The sequence below is a fragment of the Culex quinquefasciatus genome, chromosome 1 (genome assembly GCF_015732765.1).
Source record: "Culex quinquefasciatus strain JHB chromosome 1, VPISU_Cqui_1.0_pri_paternal, whole genome shotgun sequence".
Classification (NCBI taxonomy): Eukaryota; Metazoa; Arthropoda; class Insecta; order Diptera; family Culicidae; genus Culex; species Culex quinquefasciatus.
This window is the reverse complement of record NC_051861.1, coordinates 68,897,090-68,917,674: the sequence shown is the minus strand read 5'-3', so window position 1 is coordinate 68,917,674 and position 20,585 is coordinate 68,897,090. Positions and strand designations below refer to the sequence as shown.

The 20,585-nt window shown below is 45.8% G+C and overlaps 1 protein-coding gene across 3 annotated transcripts in view; it reads right to left on the bottom strand.

Moving 5' to 3' along the window:
- Window positions 1-20,585, bottom strand: part of LOC6043994 (probable methylthioribulose-1-phosphate dehydratase) — a 59,238-nt gene that overhangs the window by 30,844 nt on the left and 7,809 nt on the right. For all 3 annotated transcript variants that reach the window (XM_038260405.1, XM_038260408.1, XM_001861539.2), the window contains 2 exons: window positions 16,578-16,691; window positions 16,406-16,513 (listed from right to left, as the gene is read on the bottom strand). In XM_038260405.1, coding sequence (XP_038116333.1) covers window positions 16,406-16,513; window positions 16,578-16,691 — 222 coding nt within the window. The remainder of the gene's footprint in view (window positions 1-16,405; window positions 16,514-16,577; window positions 16,692-20,585) is intronic.

The window sequence follows — 20,585 nt, the reverse complement described above, 5'->3', positions numbered from 1 at the left end:
TGTACTTGGGATCGCTGGTAACCGCCGACAACGACACCAGCAAAGAGATCCGGACTCGTATTTTTGCCGGGAATCGTGCGTACTTCGGATTACGGAAGACTCTCATATCAGATCGAGTGCAACGCCGCACGAAGCTGACGATGTACAAAACACTGATTAGACCGGTAGTCCTCTATGGCCACGAGACCTGGACGATGCGGCAGGAGGATGAACGAGCCCTTGGAGTTTTCGAACGGAAGGTGCTACGAACGATCTACGGTGGAGTGCAGGTGTCTGACGGAGTGTGGCGAAGACGCATGAACCACGAACTGCACGCGTTTCTTGAAGAACCGACCATCGCCACCCAGGCGAAGATCGGGAGGCTCAGGTGGGCCGGCCATGTCGCCCGAATGGACGAGAGCCAGCCTGTCAGACTGCTTTTTGACCGCGCTGAACCAGCTGGCGGAACAGGCAGAAGAGCAGGGAAACCGCGCGCACGGTGGGGAGATCAAGTGAATGGTGATATCCGGAAGATCTGTAACCTGGGAAATTGGAGAGTAGCAGCTCAAGATCGAGAAAGATGGAAGCGTCTTCTTGCTACAGCACGCGTACCTGGTGCGCTATGCTGATTGGTATGGTATATACTGATCGCAGCCAACTACACACCGTCCGGGAATCTGTCCACATCACGCAGCGGCTGGCTTGAAACGAATGCATGCCCATCACGGCCTGTCTCATTCGCGCCCCCAGCTTTGCAGCGTCTAACTCCAAACGGGGAATCGATTGGCGCTTAAGTGGGGCTACCTTTGCGCGGGACATGATCAGGCTGCATTTTACAACTCCTTCAATGACGGCCCTGAAGTAAGCAACATAGCCGTATGCATGTTCACTCGCGTCGGTAAAGATATGTACTTCCAGCGACTCAATGTCCGTTGACAGCTTGCACCCAAAGTATCCACGGGGAATTCTTAGCTTTTCTATTTGAGGCAGTAAGCCCACCCAGCGTTTCCACAGACGCCAGCATTCGTCGTCGATCTCTTGCTTCCAGTCACAGCCTTTTCGCCAAAGATGCTGTATGATTATCTTTCCGTGAATAGTAAAAGGGGACAACAACCCCAACGGATCGAAGAACCCCATCACACAGCTCAGGGCAATCTGCTTGGTTGGCCTTCTGTCTTCGTACAAGTAGGGCATCATTTCTGGTCGGTGCTGAACGGAAAATGCGAACTCGTCCCTGTCCGGATCCCAGATGATCCCAGGACACGTTCGTTGTTGGATTGCTTGTCTCGGTTAAAGTGCACTGGTGCCGCTGGTTTTTCCACTCCCAGTCTCCGTACACAGAAAAAAATATGTAAATTTACACAGCACGTAATTGCTGTTTCTTATGTAAACTCACTCAATGTAATGTTGAAATATGATGTAATGAGCAAAAAGTAATGGAAATTACTCCGATGTAAATCAAAATCTAATGTAAATCATGAATCTAATGGAAACGTTGAGCATGGAAACTCAAATCTGATGAATTTCTACCCGCGTTCGGCTTCCTGTAAATTCCTATTTAATGTAAATCATATATCCAATGTATTTCTGCCAAACGTTGAATTCAAAACTACCCGAACTAAAAAATAGTTATGTTTGGTTCTCTTTCTATCGCTCTCATACTTCGCTGGCTCACTGCCTGTGCCTCGACCTGAACAAGTTGATGCTTTAGCCGCTCGATTATAAAATGCGAAGATGGCTCAGTCGGCAGCAGGTAGCAGCAGTAACACCGAACATTCTACCCGTCGTCTGTTCGATTCCAGTCCAGCGTTATTCCACTTGGCCGTCGACGAGAAAGCGTCCCCTACCTGTGTAACAACTTTTTAGAATCAGAATTTCCTTTTGCTGCCCGCTTCAATAATTTTAAAATAGAACATAGGCCACACCCTTTTCCTACTGCAATCCAAGTCGAGCTTCTCATTCCCATTGGCCAATCAGAATTAGTTGATTTGAAATAATGTAAATTCCAAAACTAATGTAAATTTCAAAACTAATGTAAATTTTCAAAACTAATGTAAATTTCAATGAATCTAATGTAAATTTCAATGGATCTAATGGAAATATACATCATTTATCATGATACCTTTTGGTACATGATAAATAATGTAAATTTACAGAAATATTTTTTTCTGTGTAGAACTTCCTCGGAGTTGGAAACTCAATTCCGTATTTCGAACCCACAGTTCTCGTGGATAATTTTTACCTCCTGCGCCCGTTGGACCGCTTCTTCAACGGTATCCACGCTGTCGAAATAATCATCTACGTAATGTCGGTGAATTATCGCGGCAGCTGCTTCGGGATACTGAAGGGCGTATTCTTCTGCGTTCTTATTCTTCACATATTACGCAGAGCTGGGGGAACAGGCCGCGCCGAATGTGGCGACGTCCATTATAAAATGGCTCGGAGACTGCTTGAAGTTCTTCCTAAACAGGAACCGTTGTGCTTGTCTGTCTTCGTTGCGGATCTTGAGTTGGTGGTACATTTCCCGAATGTCTTCACCAAAAGCAATCGGTCGTTCTCGGAATCCCACGATCACTTGCACCAGCGGAACTAGAAGATCAGGTCCCGTCAGTAACTGCGAGTTCAGGGACACTCCTTGGACGGCCGCAGCGGCGTCCCACACCAAGCGTACTGTGCCTGGTTTTCGTGGATTGGTGACAGCATTAAGGGGTAAATACCATGTCTTCTCTGGATCGGTGTTGGTCAGCTCTTCTTCGGTAGCTTGGTGTGCGTACCCTTTCTCTTGATATTCCTCAATTTGGTGACAAACGTTTTCGTACAGATCTGCATCTTTCTCGAACCTTCTTTCCAGGTGTTTCATACGGCCTAAAGCCATCGGGAGATTATTGGGAAAGCGCGGATCTTCCGCCTTCAAAAGTAGTCCCGTTTCGAAGCGCTTCCCAATCCTTTTGTCGTACGTTGCATGATTTCCCGAGCTCTTTTATCGTCAACTGACTCCATTGGAGAAACAACAACAGATTCCTCCACAGCATAATGGCTCTTCAGCAGCTCGTAGATGTCTTCGTTGCTTACTTCGTGGTGCAATCCTAGAAAGCCGCTGCTGGTCGTTGTGTTGTCATGCCGCGGCCCGTACACTGCCCAACCGAGTTTGCCACGCACTGCGATTGGTTCGTTCATCGTACCGACTTTACTTTCGATCGGGGCGAATGCATGCACGTTATTCAGCCCGATACGGATCCCTAAGAGCCCGTCGTACGAAGCGATATCCAGCCCTTGTAAGTGGTTGAACTTGGCGGTGAGCTCCTTGCAGTCAAGATTTTGGTACGGCAACATCAGCTTCTCAACCGTTCGCACAGATTGTAGTAGTAGCTTTCGGCCTCCATCGGCTGAAGACGCCCACAGGTTCATACGACGAGAGTTCTTTTCTTCCCGCTTAATGTTAGACGTCCAGTTGATGACCAGTCGCTCCTGGACACCCACAATGCCGAGTTGATCCGCCAGTTTTTCTTCGACGAGCGTAAAGGTAAGAACAAGATTGTCCGTCAGGCCTGAACGCAAACGCAAAATTTTGCGCCTGTCATCATAGCCTGTCAGTAATCGACCATTGAACAAAGCAACCCCTGCAGATTGTTCGACTGACAGTTGATGGAAAAATCGAACTGGCACAGCGTTCTGCGTTCACCACTGCGTCGAACGGACAATCTTGTTCTTAGCTTAATGGGAGATCCCCCGTCCAGGAAAGCCAAAACTGTAATCGATCGTCCGCCGCAGTACAACTTGACAGGGAGTATCCGGAACATCATCGCCGCCCTTGCCCTAATGTGCGCGCTGAGGCCTGATACGCTGCATTCGGGGTGTAGCAGTGAGTTATGTCTCTCTTTGCACTCGCCGACGTTGCATCGAGTTCTGAAAGTGCATTCTCCTTCGTGGTTGTTCATGCATACGTAGCATAACTTCCAATGCTTCACGACTCTAAGGCGGTCCGCGTACTGTAGCTGTTTGAATTCTGGGCAGTTACGTTAGCGATGATCTACTTTTTGGCAGACTTTTCATGGTTTAGTCCTTTTCGAGACGGTAGTCGTTATGTTGTCCGAGGTCCGAGAGATCATCCTCGCTGTGATGATAAACTGCGCCTTTCCCTTTAGAGTGGGTATGGCCTCCCATCTTACCGGCAGGTTTATCGTCGAAGTTCACGTTTGCTTCGCAAGCATCGGCCACAATTTCATTTAGGAAGTCTGTGAGTGTACGTAGAGGTACTGCTTTGAACTCTCTCTTGAACCGGATCCACTGCCGCTTCTCTACATCTGGAAGTTTGTCGACGAGGTCCTGTATGAGCAGTGGATTGACCAGATGCTCGTTTAGTTCGGCAGCTTCCAAATGCTCACATAACTGTTCCACCGCGTTCCCGAAAGGAATAAAACTCGCAAGTTTGTCCGACCTTGGTGGATCTAATTTGCGCACCCTATCGAGAAGTCCTTGTACCCAGTTAATTCAATCCGAATTCTGAAACGGAATCTAATTAGAATCGGATACAAATTCCGTTTCAAACGCAACAACCGGTTCCGTGTTCGAACCGGTTGTTGCGTTTGAAACGGAATTTGTGTACGATTCTAATTAGATTCCGTTTCAGAATTCGGATTGATTTGACTGGGTAGGAGTTGTTCTCGGCGTCCATACCTTTTTTGAAATTAAATATGTCTTTATTGAACATTCTTATAATAAGTACATTTCTTTTAAAAGCTAAGTGGTATGGCCTAATGCTCTTCATCTTTGTTGTATTTTTCCTTTTTATTATTAACTGACCACATTTATTTTATTTACTTCAAATTGTTTTACATTATTGCATTGAATCTTATACATTTGGGTAAAAAAAAAATCACTTTAACAACTAATCCCAACTTAAAACTAAAAAAAAATTCATTGAAATATTCGAAATCACTAGCACGAGTAAACTACGAACTGTATTTTAAAATGAATGCTCCAAGAGTTCTTACTTGTTCCTGGCGAGTTTTGCAACCACGCAGTGTTGTTGTCATCTCGATGAAAATGTTCAGAAGTTCTTGTGGTGAAAACAGGTCACTACTGCCTTCATCTGTTGATGCTGGTTGGTTTACCCTCGGTTGCTGACTGAAGCCTGGAGGTGTTGTATTCTCTGCAACTCTTTGCCGCTGATTCAACGGCAAAGGCTGCAGATTTGGAACCACTCGAACAGATCCTGCTCCTGGTGACGCCAAAGCAGGAAAATCCACGTCCGTGTATGCTGGTGGAGTTTTGCGACGATTTGGTTGCCGAGTTTTGCGACGATTTGGCTGCCGAATTTTAACAAACTCAGCACGTTTTGGGCAGCTTCGATTTTTGGTAGAATGGTCGCCGCCGCAATTGAAGCATTTGGCTTCGATGTTCTCGTTGATTGTTCCGCAAGCTTGAGTTTTGTGCTCACCTCCGCAGGTTGCACAACGACTCTTGATGAAACAGTTCCTTCAACACTGTGTCACGTCACGGTGCACTGGACGATAACGTTCCCAAGTCACGATGATGTTGAAAATTGCCCGAACTGCTTTCAGGTCAGACGGCGTTGTCGATCCTTTCTCGAGATGAACCAGGTACAGTTGATCACGATACTTGATGTCCTTGTTGTGTCTCGTCATCTTGAAGACTTCGATCACGTTCAACTTAAGAGTTTTGAGCTCTTCTTTCAGCACAGTCACATCCATGTCGTACAGGCCACGGAGGACCTGTTTCATGGGGCGTTTACCTGGATCGTCATGGCTGTGGTATTCAATCTTGGTGTTGTTAAGGAAATTCCGAACATAGTTGTAATCCTTTCTGGTAGGTAGCAGAATTTTGAGTCCATAAGCACACAAGCGAATGGAAGCTCGTAAAGCACCAGATTTGATAAACCCGGTCAGCCACTTTCGCACCGAATCCGATGACGATGTTTTCACAAAAATGGGTGGCAACTTTTCCCGTCGTTCAAATTCTTCCTTCTCGCTCACGTCCACAGGGAGGGTAGCGAACTGGTTTCCAGACGAATTTTGAGCGTCCTTGCTCAAACTGCCTGGCTTTGCAGGTAGCGCTTCGGCATTCTTTAGCTTCTTCAAATCTTCCGATCCTGCTGGTGAGGACCGCCTCTTTTTCTTGCCGTGAGGCATTTTTTGCACTTTTAAAGCACTTTTCAGGATCTAATATCCAGGAGTACCTCACTGATTGGTGTTCCACAAAAGAATCCGCGTCCATACCTTAATTTCAGCTTGGCAATGGCCCTTAGGACCGTTTTGGGCATGATAAGTTGTCCTTTCACCCAGGCAAGTGCTTGATCCTTGAGACACTCCTGCAGACGCACCAAGTTTTCAACATCAGTGTATCCACAGGCTTCGTTCGATGCGCAGTACGTTCCATAGAACAAAGGGCAATCCTCGTGCTTGCCATCGAAGTTTGGCAGCCGTCTGGTAATCCCGTTCCTGGCCGCCATCTGGGCTTTAGTGGGCCGAGCTGGCTTCTTCTCTCTCCTGGTACTTTCGGCATCAACTTTAGATAGTGCTGAATCCTCCGAGCTGTCCTCGCTATCACCATCGTTTCCATGATCTTCACCACCTCCCGTTCCTGCCGGGATTTTCAAAGTGGTCTTATCCGCTGCTTTGAGCTGCTCTAGTTCCTTATCGAGGGAGGCCATTTCCTCGTCGAAAGAAGTCTGATTGGACTTGATACGCTGAATGAGGTCCTTCTTGTTCTGCAAAGCCTCAGCTTGGCGCGTATTTCTCTCATACTCTTCCTTATCGCGCATCTGTTGTTCCATCAAGATTCGCTTATCCTGGATATCTTTCAACATTAGCCGTTCTTCTTCCTTGAATTGCATTTCCTCCTCGAGCTCTCGAGCTAGGCGTAGCTTTTCCTCTTCCAGTGCCTTTCGATTCTGCTCCAGCGTAAGAACATCAGGGCTCTTGCTCTTTTTGGCCTTCTCCTGGCAGGCCGCGTTGGAGCATAACCATGTCTTCTTCCTTTTCACGGCAGCCGTCACACCGACACACCTGGTGCCAGTGCTTGCATATGCTGCAGCAGACCATTCCTTCATTCTCGGTCGAGGTTTTCCCGCAGGTCGAGCATGGAGTAATCGTGAATTCCAGTCCGTTGTTGTCGGTTTCACCTTGTGACGAGGTTTGCGACATCTCACAATTTTTGAGATTGTTCGGTTAAACAAGTTTTGTAGTAAGCGGACAAGTTGATGTTGTAACGCAGACTCAAACTGAAAAATATATTTCATAATTAGTGTTTTACATTTCAGCTATCAATATTTGTTTCGTCTTACAATTGTGGTTTTCTCTGGATTCCCTTGTGGAACACCAATCAGTGAGGTACTCCTGGATATTAGCTCCTGAAAAGTGCTTTAAAAGTGCAAAAATGCCTCACGGCAAGAAAAAGAGGCGGTCCTCACCAGCAGGATCGGAAGATTTGAAGAAGCTAAAGAATGCCGAAGCGCTACCTTTAAAGCCAGGCAGTTTGAGCAAGGACGCTCAAAATTCGTCTGGAAACCAGTTCGCTACCCTCCCTGTGGACGTGAGCGAGAAGGAAGAATTTGAACGACGGGAAAAGTTGCCACCCATTTTTGTGAAAACATCGTCATCGGATTCGGTGCGAAAGTGGCTGACCGGGTTTATCAAATCTGGTGCTTTACGAGCTTCCATTCGCTTGTGTGCTGATGGACTCAAAATTCTGCTACCTACCAGAAAGGATTACAACTACGTTCGGGATTTCCTGAACAACACCAAGATTGAATACTACAGTCATGACGATCCAGGTAAACGCCCCATGAAACAGGTCCTCCGAGGTCTGTACGACATGGATGTGAGTGTGCTGAAAGAAGAGCTCAAAACTCTTAAGTTGAACGTGATCGAAGTCTTCAAGATGACGAGACACAACAAGGACATCAAGTATCGTGATCAGCTTTACCTGGTTCATCTCGAGAAAGGATCGACAACGCCGTCTGAGCTGAAAGCAGTTCGGGCAATTTTCAACATCATCGTGACTTGGGAACGTTATCGACCAGTGCACCGTGACGTGACACAGTGTTCGAACTGCTTGCAGTTTGGGCATGGTGGAAGGAACTGTTTCATCAAGAGTCGTTGTGCAACCTGCGGAGGTGAGCACAAAACTCAAGCTTGCGAAACAATCAACGAGAACATCGAAGCGAAATGCTTCAATTGCGGCGGCGACCATTCTACCAAAAATCGAAGCTGCCCAAAACGTGCTGAGTTTGTTAAAATTCGGCAGCCAAATCGTCGCAAAACTCGGCAACCAAATCGTCGCAAAACTCCACCAGCATACACGGACGTGGATTTTCCTGCTTTGGCGTCACCTGGAGCGGGATCTGCACGAGTGGTTCCAAATCTGCAGCCATTGCCGTTGAATCAGCGGCAAAAAGTTGCAGAGAATTCAACACCTCCAGGCTTTAGTCAGCAACCGAGGGAAAACCAATCAGCATCAACGGGTGAAGGCAGTAGTAACCTGTTTTCACCACAAGAACTTTTGAACATTTTCATCGACATGACAACAACAATGCGTGGTTGCAAAACTCGTCAGGAACAAGTAAGAACTCTTGGAGCATTCATCTTAAAATACAGTTCGTAGTTTACTCGTTCAAGTGATTTTGAAAATTTCAATGAATTTATTTTTTTAATTTTAAGTTAGGATTAGTTGTTAAAGTGATTTTTTTTTCTTTTTTACCCAAATGTATTCGATTCAATACAATAATGTTAAAACAATTTGAAGTAAATAAAATAAATGTGATCAGTTAATAATAAAACGAAAAATACAACAAAGATGAAGAGCATTAGGCCATACCACTTAGCATGTAAAAGAAATGTAATTATTATAAGAATATTCAATAAAGACATAATTAAATTTAAAAAAAAAAAGTGGTTTTCTCTGTCTTGGGCTACCGATTGACCGCAACTGGCTCATTGCCGTACTATTTGTGTTCTATTTATTTAAGTGCACTTATGTATTTGCATGAATTAGGTTTAAGTTCAAAGTTACTCACTCGACACCTATCCACCGTTGGCTTCTCGACCGGCTAAATTAGCCTAAATTAGGCTAAATTGTAGGTTTTGGTAGCTAACTGCGGCGTGGCTATAAATTTGATTTCAATAATTTGAATAGGATCTAAACTGGCTAAATTTGATACTTACAACTGTAAGTTTGCGTACCCTTCGGGTAATTTGTGTCCCGCGTTCTCACTGGGCCCTTAGGGATTAGTTCTAAGGAGATACAAATTTACCAATTTAACTAGTTTCGCAAATAATAATAAGCCTAAATTGACTTCTTCCACCTACATGCGAGCAAATCCGAATGCGGACTAGAATCTGCCAAATAAGTACCACTTTTGTACCAAATAAACCGTATTTCAATAAAATTCCTCCAGCACACTACTTTTCACGAAAGCACTCTCTACAGCAGCTCTACTTTTCTGTTTACCTTTACTCCCCGTCATACTTCCGTTCGTCAACGCTGTCGCGCGTGGACGTCAGTTGCTGGGGGGATTGGCCGGTTTGCTCATCAGTCCGACGGCAGTGTCGCCAGATGTGCTAACAGTGAGCAATTAGAGAGCCTGGATCTTAAGATCCAGGCTCTCTATGAGCAATAAGTTCATTTGGGCAACAAGTGCCTGTTGAGAAATAAAAAAGGGACCATCCACAAACCACGTGGACACTTTTTTGGAAATCTCATCCCTCCCATCACAATTTCCATACAAAAAAAAATCTGTTTTGTTTGGATCGTGGACAATCCCAGCGAATTCACAATTGGCCGGAACCGATCCCAAACAGCCAGGGGTAGTGTAGCATACGTATGTAAAGATTTACAAAAAATCCGGCTGAAAAAATTAGCCCATTTGTTCATTTTATGACCGGGTTTACGGAACCGGGGTCCACTTTGGACAAATTAGCTCTACGGGAGCTTAAAGTAGAGGTAATTACCCGTCAAATGCAACCGGAATCAACCCACTAGGTGTTATCGTTTCGGAGATACAGGTCCTCAAAGTTCTCGAAAAGGACTTTTTTCGGTTGTAGCATGTTTCCGGTGGCCACAGTGTCCAAAACCGGTTCTGCCAGTCGGAATCGCAAAGTAGACATCCTAGCCTTTCATTTGCGACCAAGACATCCAAAATCGGCTTTGATTCCGAATTTTGGCAGCCTAAAACATTTTTTTGTCATATAGACTCGAGTACCATACATACCATACCAATCAGCTTAGAACACCATACGCGGTACCCGTGCTGTATCAAGAAGGTTGTTCCATGTTGCTCGGTTCTGGGCTGCAGCTCGCCAGTCTCCTAGATTGCAGATCTTTCTTAGGTCCGCCTCGATCTGATTTCCCCATCGTGCACGCTGTGCTCCTGCTCTTCGGCCTGTGCCGCCATCCGGTCGCGCGCGGTCAAAGAGCATCCTGACAGGATGGTCTTCGTCCATCCTCGCGACATGGCCGGCCCATCTGAGCCTCCCGATTCTCGCCAGTGTGACGATGGTCGGTTCTCCCAGCAGCGCGTGCAGTTCGTGGTTCATGCGCCTTCGCCACTCGTTCTGAGCTGTACGTACTCCACCGTAGATCGTTCGCAGCACCTTCCGTTCGAAAACTCCAAGGGCTCGTTCGTCCTCTTGCCGCAGCGTCCAGGTCTCATGGCCATAGAGGGCAACCGGTCTAATCAGTGTCTTGTACAGAGTCAGCTTCGTGGCGCGTTGCACTCGATCAGATGTCAAGGTTTTCCGTAATCCAAAGTAGGCGCGATTCGCGGAGTGGATACGAGTCCGGATCTCTAAGCTGGTGTCGTTGTCGGCAGTTACCAGCGATCCCAAGTACACGAATTCGCTCACTTCCTCCAGCGCATCGCCATCCACAGCTAAAGGGGTGAGTCTTGGGGGGTCAACGTCCTTTGAGCCCCTCCCTTTCATGTACTTTGTTTTCGTCGTATTCATGGCCAATCCAATTCGTCTTGCTTGCGTCTTTAAGGCGGTGTAAACCCTTTTCACCGTCTCTAGGTCTCTCGCTATAATATCAATGTCGTCCGCATAAGCAAGAAGTTGGACTGTCTTGTTGCAAATCGTGCCTCTCGTGTCTATACCCGCTCTTCGTACAACTCCCTCAAGTCCGATGTTAAACAGCGCATTGGATATGCCGTCACCTTGTCGTAACCCTTGGTGCGATTGGAAGAGGTCCGCTAGCTCCCGTGCCACTCGCACGTGACACATCACACGATCCAAGGTAGCCTTGATCAGCCGTGTGTGGAGTGATACACCCTATTGCGATGTATGTGAGCGCACTCTATTAAATCAAGTCGAATAGGCCCCTCGTACGACGGGCTTGACGCAGCCATGCACTGACAGCGCATGGACGCAGCCACACGAACGGTGCGGTGACAGCTGACAAAGCAGGTTCAGCTCCCGTCCTCTTTACTCGTGTGACGCTCGGTCGGATCGGATGTGAGTCCGCACCGATTCTCCCGGCGGACGATTTCCCGAGTGGGTTTATAGACCCACACATTGGCGACCGTGACGGAGTTGGAATTTTATTTTCAACTTTAAGAACCGTCGGGAAATCGCCTGCCGACGTGTTTTTTGGTGCAGATTTGTTTGTTTGTTTGAAAGGGATTCAGCAAAAGCGCGAGCGTGTGAGTGCTCGGTGGGTGAGTAAAGTGAAACCGAGTTTGACAGAAAGGAATATGATTGAATCGCGTTGGGCACGGAGGTCAAATGGGCCTGCCGTGGAAATAGCCTGGAAGGCCGCGATTGAAGGAACATTTTGTCGCGTTGGGCACGGTGGGTCAGATTGGCCCGCCGTGGTAAATAGCCTGGAAGGCCGCGATTGTTCCAAGAAAAAAAGAGTCGCGTTGGGCACGGAGGTCAAATGGGCCTGCCGTGGGAAATAGCCTGGAAGGCCGCGATTGGAGGAACATTTTGTCGCGTTGGGCACGGTGGGTCAGATTGGCCCGCCGTGGTAAATAGCCTGGAAGGCCGCGATTGTTCCAAGAAAAAATGAATCGCGATGGGCACGGAGGTCAAATGGGCCTGCCGTGGGAAATAGCCTGGAAGGCCGCGATTGGAGGAACATTTTGTCGCGTTGGGCACGGTGGGTCAGATTGGCCCGCCGTGGTAAATAGCCTGGAAGGCCGCGATTGTTCCAAGGAAAAAAGAGTCGCGTTGGGCACGGAGGTCAAATGGGCATGCCGTGGGAAATAGCCTGGAAGGCCGCGATTGGAGGAACATTTTGTCGCGTTGGGCACGGTGGGTCAGATTGGCCCGCCGTGGTAAATAGCCTGGAAGGCCGCGATTGTTCCAAGAAAAAATGAATCGCGATGGGCACGGAGGTCAAATGGGCCTGCCGTGGGAAATAGCCTGGAAGGCCGCGATTGGAGGAACATTTTGTCGCGTTGGGCACGGTGGGTCAGATTGGCCCGCCGTGGTAAATAGCCTGGAAGGCCGCGATTGTTCCAAGGAAAAAAGAGTCGCGTTGGGCACGGAGGTCAAATGGGCCTGCCGTGGGAAATAGCCTGGAAGGCCGCGATTGGAGGAACATTTTGTCGCGTTGGGCACGGTGGGTCAGATTGGCCTGCCGTGGTAAATAGCCTGGAAGGCCGCGATTGTTCCAAGGAACAAAGAGTCGCGTTGGGCACGGAGGTCAAATGGGCCTGCCGTGGGAAATAGCCTGGAAGGCCGCGATTGGAGGAACATTTTGTCGCGTTGGGCACGGTGGGTCAGATTGGCCTGCCGTGGTAAATAGCCTGGAAGGCCGCGATTGTTCCAAGGAAAAAAGAGTCGCGTTGGGCACGGAGGTCAAATGGGCCTGCCGTGGGAAATAGCCTGGAAGGCCGCGATTGGAGGAACATTTTGTCGCGTTGGGCACGGTGGGTCAGATTGGCCCGCCGTGGTAAATAGCCTGGAAGGCCGCGATTGTTCCAAGAAAAAAAGAGTCGCGTTGGGCACGGAGGTTAAATTGGCCTGCCGTGGGAAATAGCCTGGAAGGCCGCGATTGGACGAACATTTTGTCGTGTTGGGCACGGTGGGTCAGATTGGCCCGCCGTGGTAAATAGCCTGGAAGGCCGCGATTGTTCCAAGGAAAAAAGAGTCGCGTTGGGCACGGAGGTCAAATGGGCCTGCCGTGGGAAATAGCCTGGAAGGCCGCGATTGGAGGAACATTTTGTCACGGTGGGTCAGATTGGCCCGCCGTGGTAAATATTCTGGAAGGCCGCGTTTGGTCAAATGAAAACATGGCTTCAAATGCTGCGATTTGCGTTACTGAAATCGCTAGATGTATGGTAGGTCAGTCTGTCTAGCCGTAGTTTAGAAAATGGTGGTTCAGACTGACTCTCTGTGGTTGAAAAGTTTGAAACGGGCAAAAGGCCAGAGGTGTAGGTGTAGGTTATTGAGATTGCTTTGGGAAATAATTAAAATATAGTCACGAATGCTCTCGTAGTGAATTTTGTGGCAAAGCTGTGAACAGATGATGATGCATAATGATTTGTTTAAGGTAAATTTAAGTTAATAAAAAAGATGCAAGAAATATTGAAAAGTTTTAGGATTTTAGGAATTTCTGTATGTAGTGCTGTATTTGCCAGAATGTAGGTCATTAAAGAGAGTGGAAAATAAGACTTGAATCATTTGGTAGTGTAATGTAAGCAACTCCAAAACTTAATAACGATAAAGTAGGTTATATGCCAGAATGGTTTACAGAAACCAAGATAGAAAAAGAGAGATAGAGATAGATAGACAGAGAGATAGATAGAAAGAGAGATAGATAGAAATAGATAGAAAAAGATAGAAATAGAGATAGATAGAAAGAGAGATAGATAGAAATAGAGATAGATAGATATAGATATATATATAGATAGATAGAGAGAGAGAGAGAGAGAGAGAGAGAGAGAAAATCACGAAAATAACAATCATGACTTAGAAAAAGAAAATTAGCTATTTTCAAATGGTGATTTAGTCAAAGCTAAGATGGACTAACATTGGGCTGCAGTTTAGTTCGATGCATTAAGTGATATGCTTGTTAGACATTCTAACGTATCCTTCTTTTCTTTCATCAATGTTGGCAATCCGAAGGTTACTGGGGATTTGGTTTTATGGTTTTAATGAAAACTTTTGCAGATTGCATAGGAATGCCGTTATGTAGTCGTGGCATTCATTTCATAGTTCAATTGTTTCAACAATATTTTTTATGGAGAAGAGGAGAGATGTGTGGAGTGATACACCCTATTGCGATGTATGTGAGCGCACTCTATTAAATCAAGTCGAATAGGCCCCTCGTACGACGGGCTTGACGCAGCCATGCACTGACAGCGCATGGACGCAGCCACACGAACGGTGCGGTGACAGCTGACAAAGCAGGTTCAGCTCCCGTCCTCTTTACTCGTGTGACGCTCGGTCGGATCGGATGTGAGTCCGCACCGATTCTCCCGGCGGGCGATTTCCCGAGTGGGTTTATAGACCCACACAAGCCGAGTCAGTTTGTCCGGAAATCCGTTCTCGTGCATGATCTGCCATAGCTGTTCGCGGTCGACTGTAACGTACGCTGCCTTGAAATCGATGAAAATGTGATGTGTGGGCACGTTGTACTCACGGCATTTCTCGAGGATCTGCCGGAGCGAGAAAATTTGGTCCGTGGTGGCCCGAGCGCCAGTAAACCCCGCTTGATAGGGGCCCACGAACCTCCGTGCGTACGGTGTCAGCAGACTCCAGATCAGGTGCCGGGAACTGTTGGTCAGCAGCAGGCGGTCCAAGTTGGGCTTCAAAGCCGTCTCCATGCGCTACATCGCCGTTGAGGTGCTCGTTGAAGAACTGCTGCCACCTTTCCAACACCTCGCCTTTGTCCATAAGAAGGTTTCCCTCGGCGTCCCGACAAGTGTTGGCTTGCGGCGCATAGCCTTTGCGGGACCGGTTAACCTTCTCGTAGAACTTTCGCGTCTCGTTCTGCCGGAACAGCTGCTCCATTTCGGCGCGATCGCGATCTTCCAGCTGGCGCTTCTTGAGCTTGAAGACCGTTCTCTGCTGTTTCAGCGCTTGTTTGTATCTGGCCACGATCTCATCAGTTGCGGCTCTCAGCTTCACCGCGTAAGCTGCTTTCTTCTCGTCAAGTAGCCGCTGGCACTCCTCGTCGAACCAGCGCTACTTTCCAACTCGGACCGTACTACCTAGCGCGGCTTCAGCGGCACTGCCGATGGCCGAGCAAATTCTGCTCCATCCATCGTTGAGCGAGGCAGCGCCGAGTTCCTCCTCCGTTGGCAGGCTCGCTTCCAGCTGCTGCACGTAGTGCTGAAAAGCAGCCGTGTCCTGCAGCCGCTCGATGTTGAACGGCGGTGGGAGCCGGCTCCGTCGTCGGTGGTACGTCGTCGACAGTTTTGAGTGCATGCTTGCACCCACCAGGTAGTGGTCCGAGTGGATGTCCGCATCGCGGTACGTGCGGATGTTCCGTATGTCCGAGAAGAATCGGCCGTCGACGAGGACGTGGTCGATTTGTGTTTTTGTTCGTTGGTTAGGCGATGTCCAGGTGACTTTGTGGATGTCTTTCCGGGGGAAGAATGTGCTCCGTACCACCATACCGCGGGAGGCTGCGAAGTTGATGCACCGCTGGCCGTTGTCGTTGGTGACGGTGTGCAGGCTGTTCGGCCCGATCACCGGCTTGTACATCTCCTCCCTTCCTATGCGGGCGTTCATATCTCCGATGACGATCTTGACGTCCCTCTGCGGGCAGCTGTCGAACTTCTGCTCCAGCTTCGCGTGAAACGCTTCTTTCTCGGCATCGGATGATTCTTCGTGTGGGCAATGTACGTTGAAGATGTGATAGTTGAAGAAACGGCCTTTAATCCTCAACCTACACATCCGGTCGTCGATCGGCTCCCAATCTATCACACGACTCCGCATCTTGCCCAACACTATGAAGCCGGTTCCCGGCTTGTTTTCGGCTCCGCCGCTCTGGTACATGGTGAGCTCCAAAGCATCATCCTCCCACATCTTCGCTCCCTTCCAGCACATCTCCTGCAGTGCTACAACATCGAAGTTGCGGGGTTTGAGCTCGTTCAACAGAGCGTACTCATACCCATCGAAACGTAGCGATCTGCAGTTCCATGTTCCGAGTTTCCAATCGGTGTCCTTTTCGTGCCTAGGTCTATGCCGTTTGTTCCGGATCCTTATTCCTTCTTGATTGTTCGTAATGAATTTGGTTTCGGTATGCAGCCGGATTGGGGCTGCGATACCTAGTCTCGGGGTGGGGCTGCCACCTTGAAGCTACCGAGACCCAGCTCCGGTTTTCTCTCGACACCGTAACGGGGTACCATAATGTGCGAAACAAATACCATGGCCAGGTTAACCACATAAAGAATCGAATAAATTAGCTGAAAATGAATGTTGAATAAATATAAATCAATAAAACTTATAATTACAGTAACGTTGCTATGACCGCAGAAGGGGAATGGGTGTGGATAACCGCTCCGGCGTTCTTCTCGCGATAAGCTAGCATGAACAACGGAGTGCACTGGCTTTTGGACAACCTTTAGGGAGAAAAAAAACCGTTTTAGTACATGAAATCAAATCGAATTGGTTAAGCTCACTTACTTTTTATAATCTGGAGGACTCTGCAGATCATCTCCATCGATATTCTGAATGAACAAATCGTCCGGCTGAATTCTCTCCTTTTGAACAGCAGAAGGAGCAATATAAATTTCATCACTGGTAAGAAAAACGAAAATAAAATCACTATTGATCATTTAAACAAAACTGCAGTTTCTTAAAAAATTTAGAACCCTTAAAAAAATCAGAACGGTAAACTCGCTGCACAGTGGGAGAAAATCGGGAAAAAGACGATTACGTCCACATCTTGGAACGCGGCTGGTTCCCCAAGTTCGGCCAAGACTTTTCTTATGTAAAAAAGTCCTGGGAATCTATTGGAGGTGGTTTCATCCTGGGTGCACCACGGGGAACCGAGATATGGCCGGATTTCCACCGGAACTTTTATTCCAATGATTTAAAAAAAAACCCTCGGAGCCAAATATCAACGAAAAATGTCGCTCATGACAAGATATGACGAATTAAGATCCCCCAAGATAATACAGTACAGATTTGGCCACAGAAACCATGATCCGGAACCCCGGTGAAAAATTCACGCAGAAAAATTCAGCCTTATCAGTTTGATAAATAACATTATCAACATTAATAATTTTTAGTTATTGATTTAATAACCTTTATTTATCGTGTTGATAAATTTTTTATATCAAAACGATAATTTTTATTATTAGGGGAAATAAACCCATTTTAAGCCTAATAAGCGGTCTTGTTTGAATGATGCTGGATAATCTGGAGTGTTCCTTGAAATTCAGTAAAACCAAGTACACCAACGAGTAGAACAACTTTTTGTGAACATTTCTGTTTATTTTCACTTTTAATAAAAGTTATGCTATTCCTTTTACAAGCATTTTAAAAAAATATTTCAAAAACGCATTCTAATCAGTCGTGTGCATTGGGCCACGCCCATTTTTCTATTTTCAGCTTAGTTCTTTTTTTCTTCCAACGCTCGTTTGGGTCTGCTTAGTGCTGCCAAAATTGATGAAATTTTGAGCGAACACTCACGAAAAGTAGCATTTATAGAGAAAGTTTCCTGGCAACACCACAAGCGCTGCTGGTGGTGTTGGTGGCCACCCTTTGTTCTTTATTTGTCTTCGCTTCTCGCTCGGTTTTCTTCAGCCTTCGTTAGGAATGGGTGGTCAAAATTGAAACGTCAAAAGACATAGCGCGTTTGTTTTTTGATGGTGCTTGCTAATTATTCACATTTATCGGGATTATTTTTCAAGTGAGTGACTAAGTGACAGTTCACAGATCGGCCAATGTTCAAAAAATCATAGCAAATCGATAATTGAACATAATGGTACGCTTTTACCTTCATGTGAAAGCTTTTCTTGTGATCTTTCGATTGATGTATTGACCGACTGTAAATTTTTACGTTATATATCATGTTTTCTAAGAAAAACATTGACCCTTGAATTCCACAAATTCGGAACACTTTTATCTTACCGATGTTAACAAACATTGGATCTCTCCAGAAGTACATATTTTATACAAAATAATTACTTCACACACTGGAACCAATGAAACTCAAGCTTAGTGATGTTATATCTAGGGCACAGACAAACAGACGTGCCCATAGTATATTCTATCATAAATTGCAATTTTTGATGAAAAAAATGGATAAGCACAATTTGTATACGTATATATCCAAGCAACCCCCTTGAACAAAAATTGTCAATTTTTTTGCTATATAACCCCTGCAAAACCTTATTTCCCAACCCTCAAATATTAGAACTTTAGGCAGTGCCAACCGGCCTTTAGAATCTTTCAAATATTATACCAAAACTACTTAACCTATTCTAACTTTTTTTGGTTTGTCCATACTCCTAGGCCATTACTAGTGCTAGCCTTATCACTTAAATTACCGTTTTCACTTTATATCCAAAGTGGCCAATTCTTCCCCCGGGCCGCCTGGAACCGGTTACAGTACACAGAAAAAAATATTCCTGTAAATTTACATTATTTATCATGTACCAAAAGGTATCATGATAAATGATGTATATTTACATTAGGTTCATTGGAAATTTACATTATTTTCATTGGAAATTTACATTAGTTTTGAAAATTTACATTAGTTTTGGAATTTACATTACTTTTGGAATTTACATTAATTCAAATCAACTAATTCTGATTGGCCAATGGGAATGAGAAGCTCTTGACTTGGATTGCAGTAAGAAAAGGGTGTGGCCTATGTTCTATTTTAAAATGTTTGAAGCGGGCAGCAAAAGGAAATTCGGATTTTAAAAAGTTGTTTCACAGGTAGGGGACGCTTTCTCGTCGACAGCCATGTGGAATAACGCTGGACTGGAATCGAACGGACGACGGGTAGGATGTTCGGTGTTACTGCTACCCGCTGCCGACTGAGCCATCTTCGCATTTTATAAACGAGCGGCTAAAGCATCAACTTGTTCAGGTCGAGGCTCAGGCAGTGGGCAAGCAAAATATGAGAGCGATAGAAAGAGAACCAAATATAACTATTTTTAGTTCGGGTAGTTTTGAAGTCAACGTTTGGCAGAAATACATTGGATATATGATTTACATTAAATAGGAATTTACAGGAAGCCGAACACGGGTAGAAATTCTTCTGATTTGAGTTTCCATGCGCAACGTTTCCATTAGATTCATGATTTACATTAGATTTAGATTTACATTGGAGTAATTTCCATGACTTTTTACTCTTTACATCATATTTCAACATTACATTGAGTGAGTTTACATAAGAAACAGTAATTACGTGCTGTGTAAATTTACATATTTTTTTCTGTGTAGCTCAAAATTGCTTGTTTGACTGATTGGAAACTAGGGGACTATCCATAAACCACGTGGACGCCTTAGAGGGGGGTGGGGGGTATGGTGATTGTCATTTGCCCAAGAATGGGGGGGGGGTTGAAATTAAAAAAAAGTGTCCACGTGGTTTATGGATGGTCCCTAGTAGTAGGTTTCTCTGTTGAAATCATGACGATTGCAATGCAACATGCCAAAATTCCTGGACATTCCTGGTCAATATTCCACCGGGGTCCCGGAACATGGTTCCTGTGGCCAATTCTGTAATTACTGTGGACGTAAATCGTCTTTTTCCCGATTTCATCCCACTGTGCGCTGGTTCTCAGCCATAAATCAACCAATCGGAACAATTCTTTTATTGAGTGGTGGTGGTATTTCAGGCAGCAAGGGTAGAGTAGTCATGAATGAGACAATGAACAATCAATGGAACAATGATAAAATGGATCTCACAAGACGTAGTTTCAACCAATCTGGCTCATATTTGGGGGAAAGGAGTGTCTACTAGATACGCGTCTGCCATAATAGTGACTTTGGTTATGGACGCTCCCTTGCAAAGTTATTCATACGTGTTTGACTCTGGGGTGTAAAAGTAAATTTTGACTAAAAATTACATTTTTGCTCATAGGCTACCATTAACACAAAAACTAATATTTCTCCAATTTTCTTTCGTCATTTCATAGGGCATGAGTTGGGCTACAAAGTCCTTTTATTAGGTTTAGCATTAGCATTAGCATTAGCAATAAAGGTCGCACAATTCCGGATGGCTGCACAACGCTTATCTTGCTGTTTAACTGTAATTAAACGTATGATAGCACTAGACTCTCATCCGGTTACAATATTCCAACACGGGAGATACCATGTTTTCCTCTTTAGATGAGCGTGTATTACTATCCAGTAAGATAAGGGCTCCTGGCCGGTACCTTGCTAACCTCGGGGATTGGAAGGTATGTTAGTAAACATCTATCTAGAATGCGCAGATATCTCTACACAGAAAAAATATGTAAATTTACACAGCACGTAATTACTGTTTCTTATGTAAACTCACTCAATGTAATGTTGAGATATGATGTAAAGCGCAAAAAGTCATGGAAATTACTCTAATGTAAATCTAAATCTAATGTAAATCATGAATCAAATGGAAACGTTGAGCATGGAAACTCAAATCTGATGAATTTCTACCCGTGTTCGGCTTCCTGTAAATTCCTATTTAATGTAAAT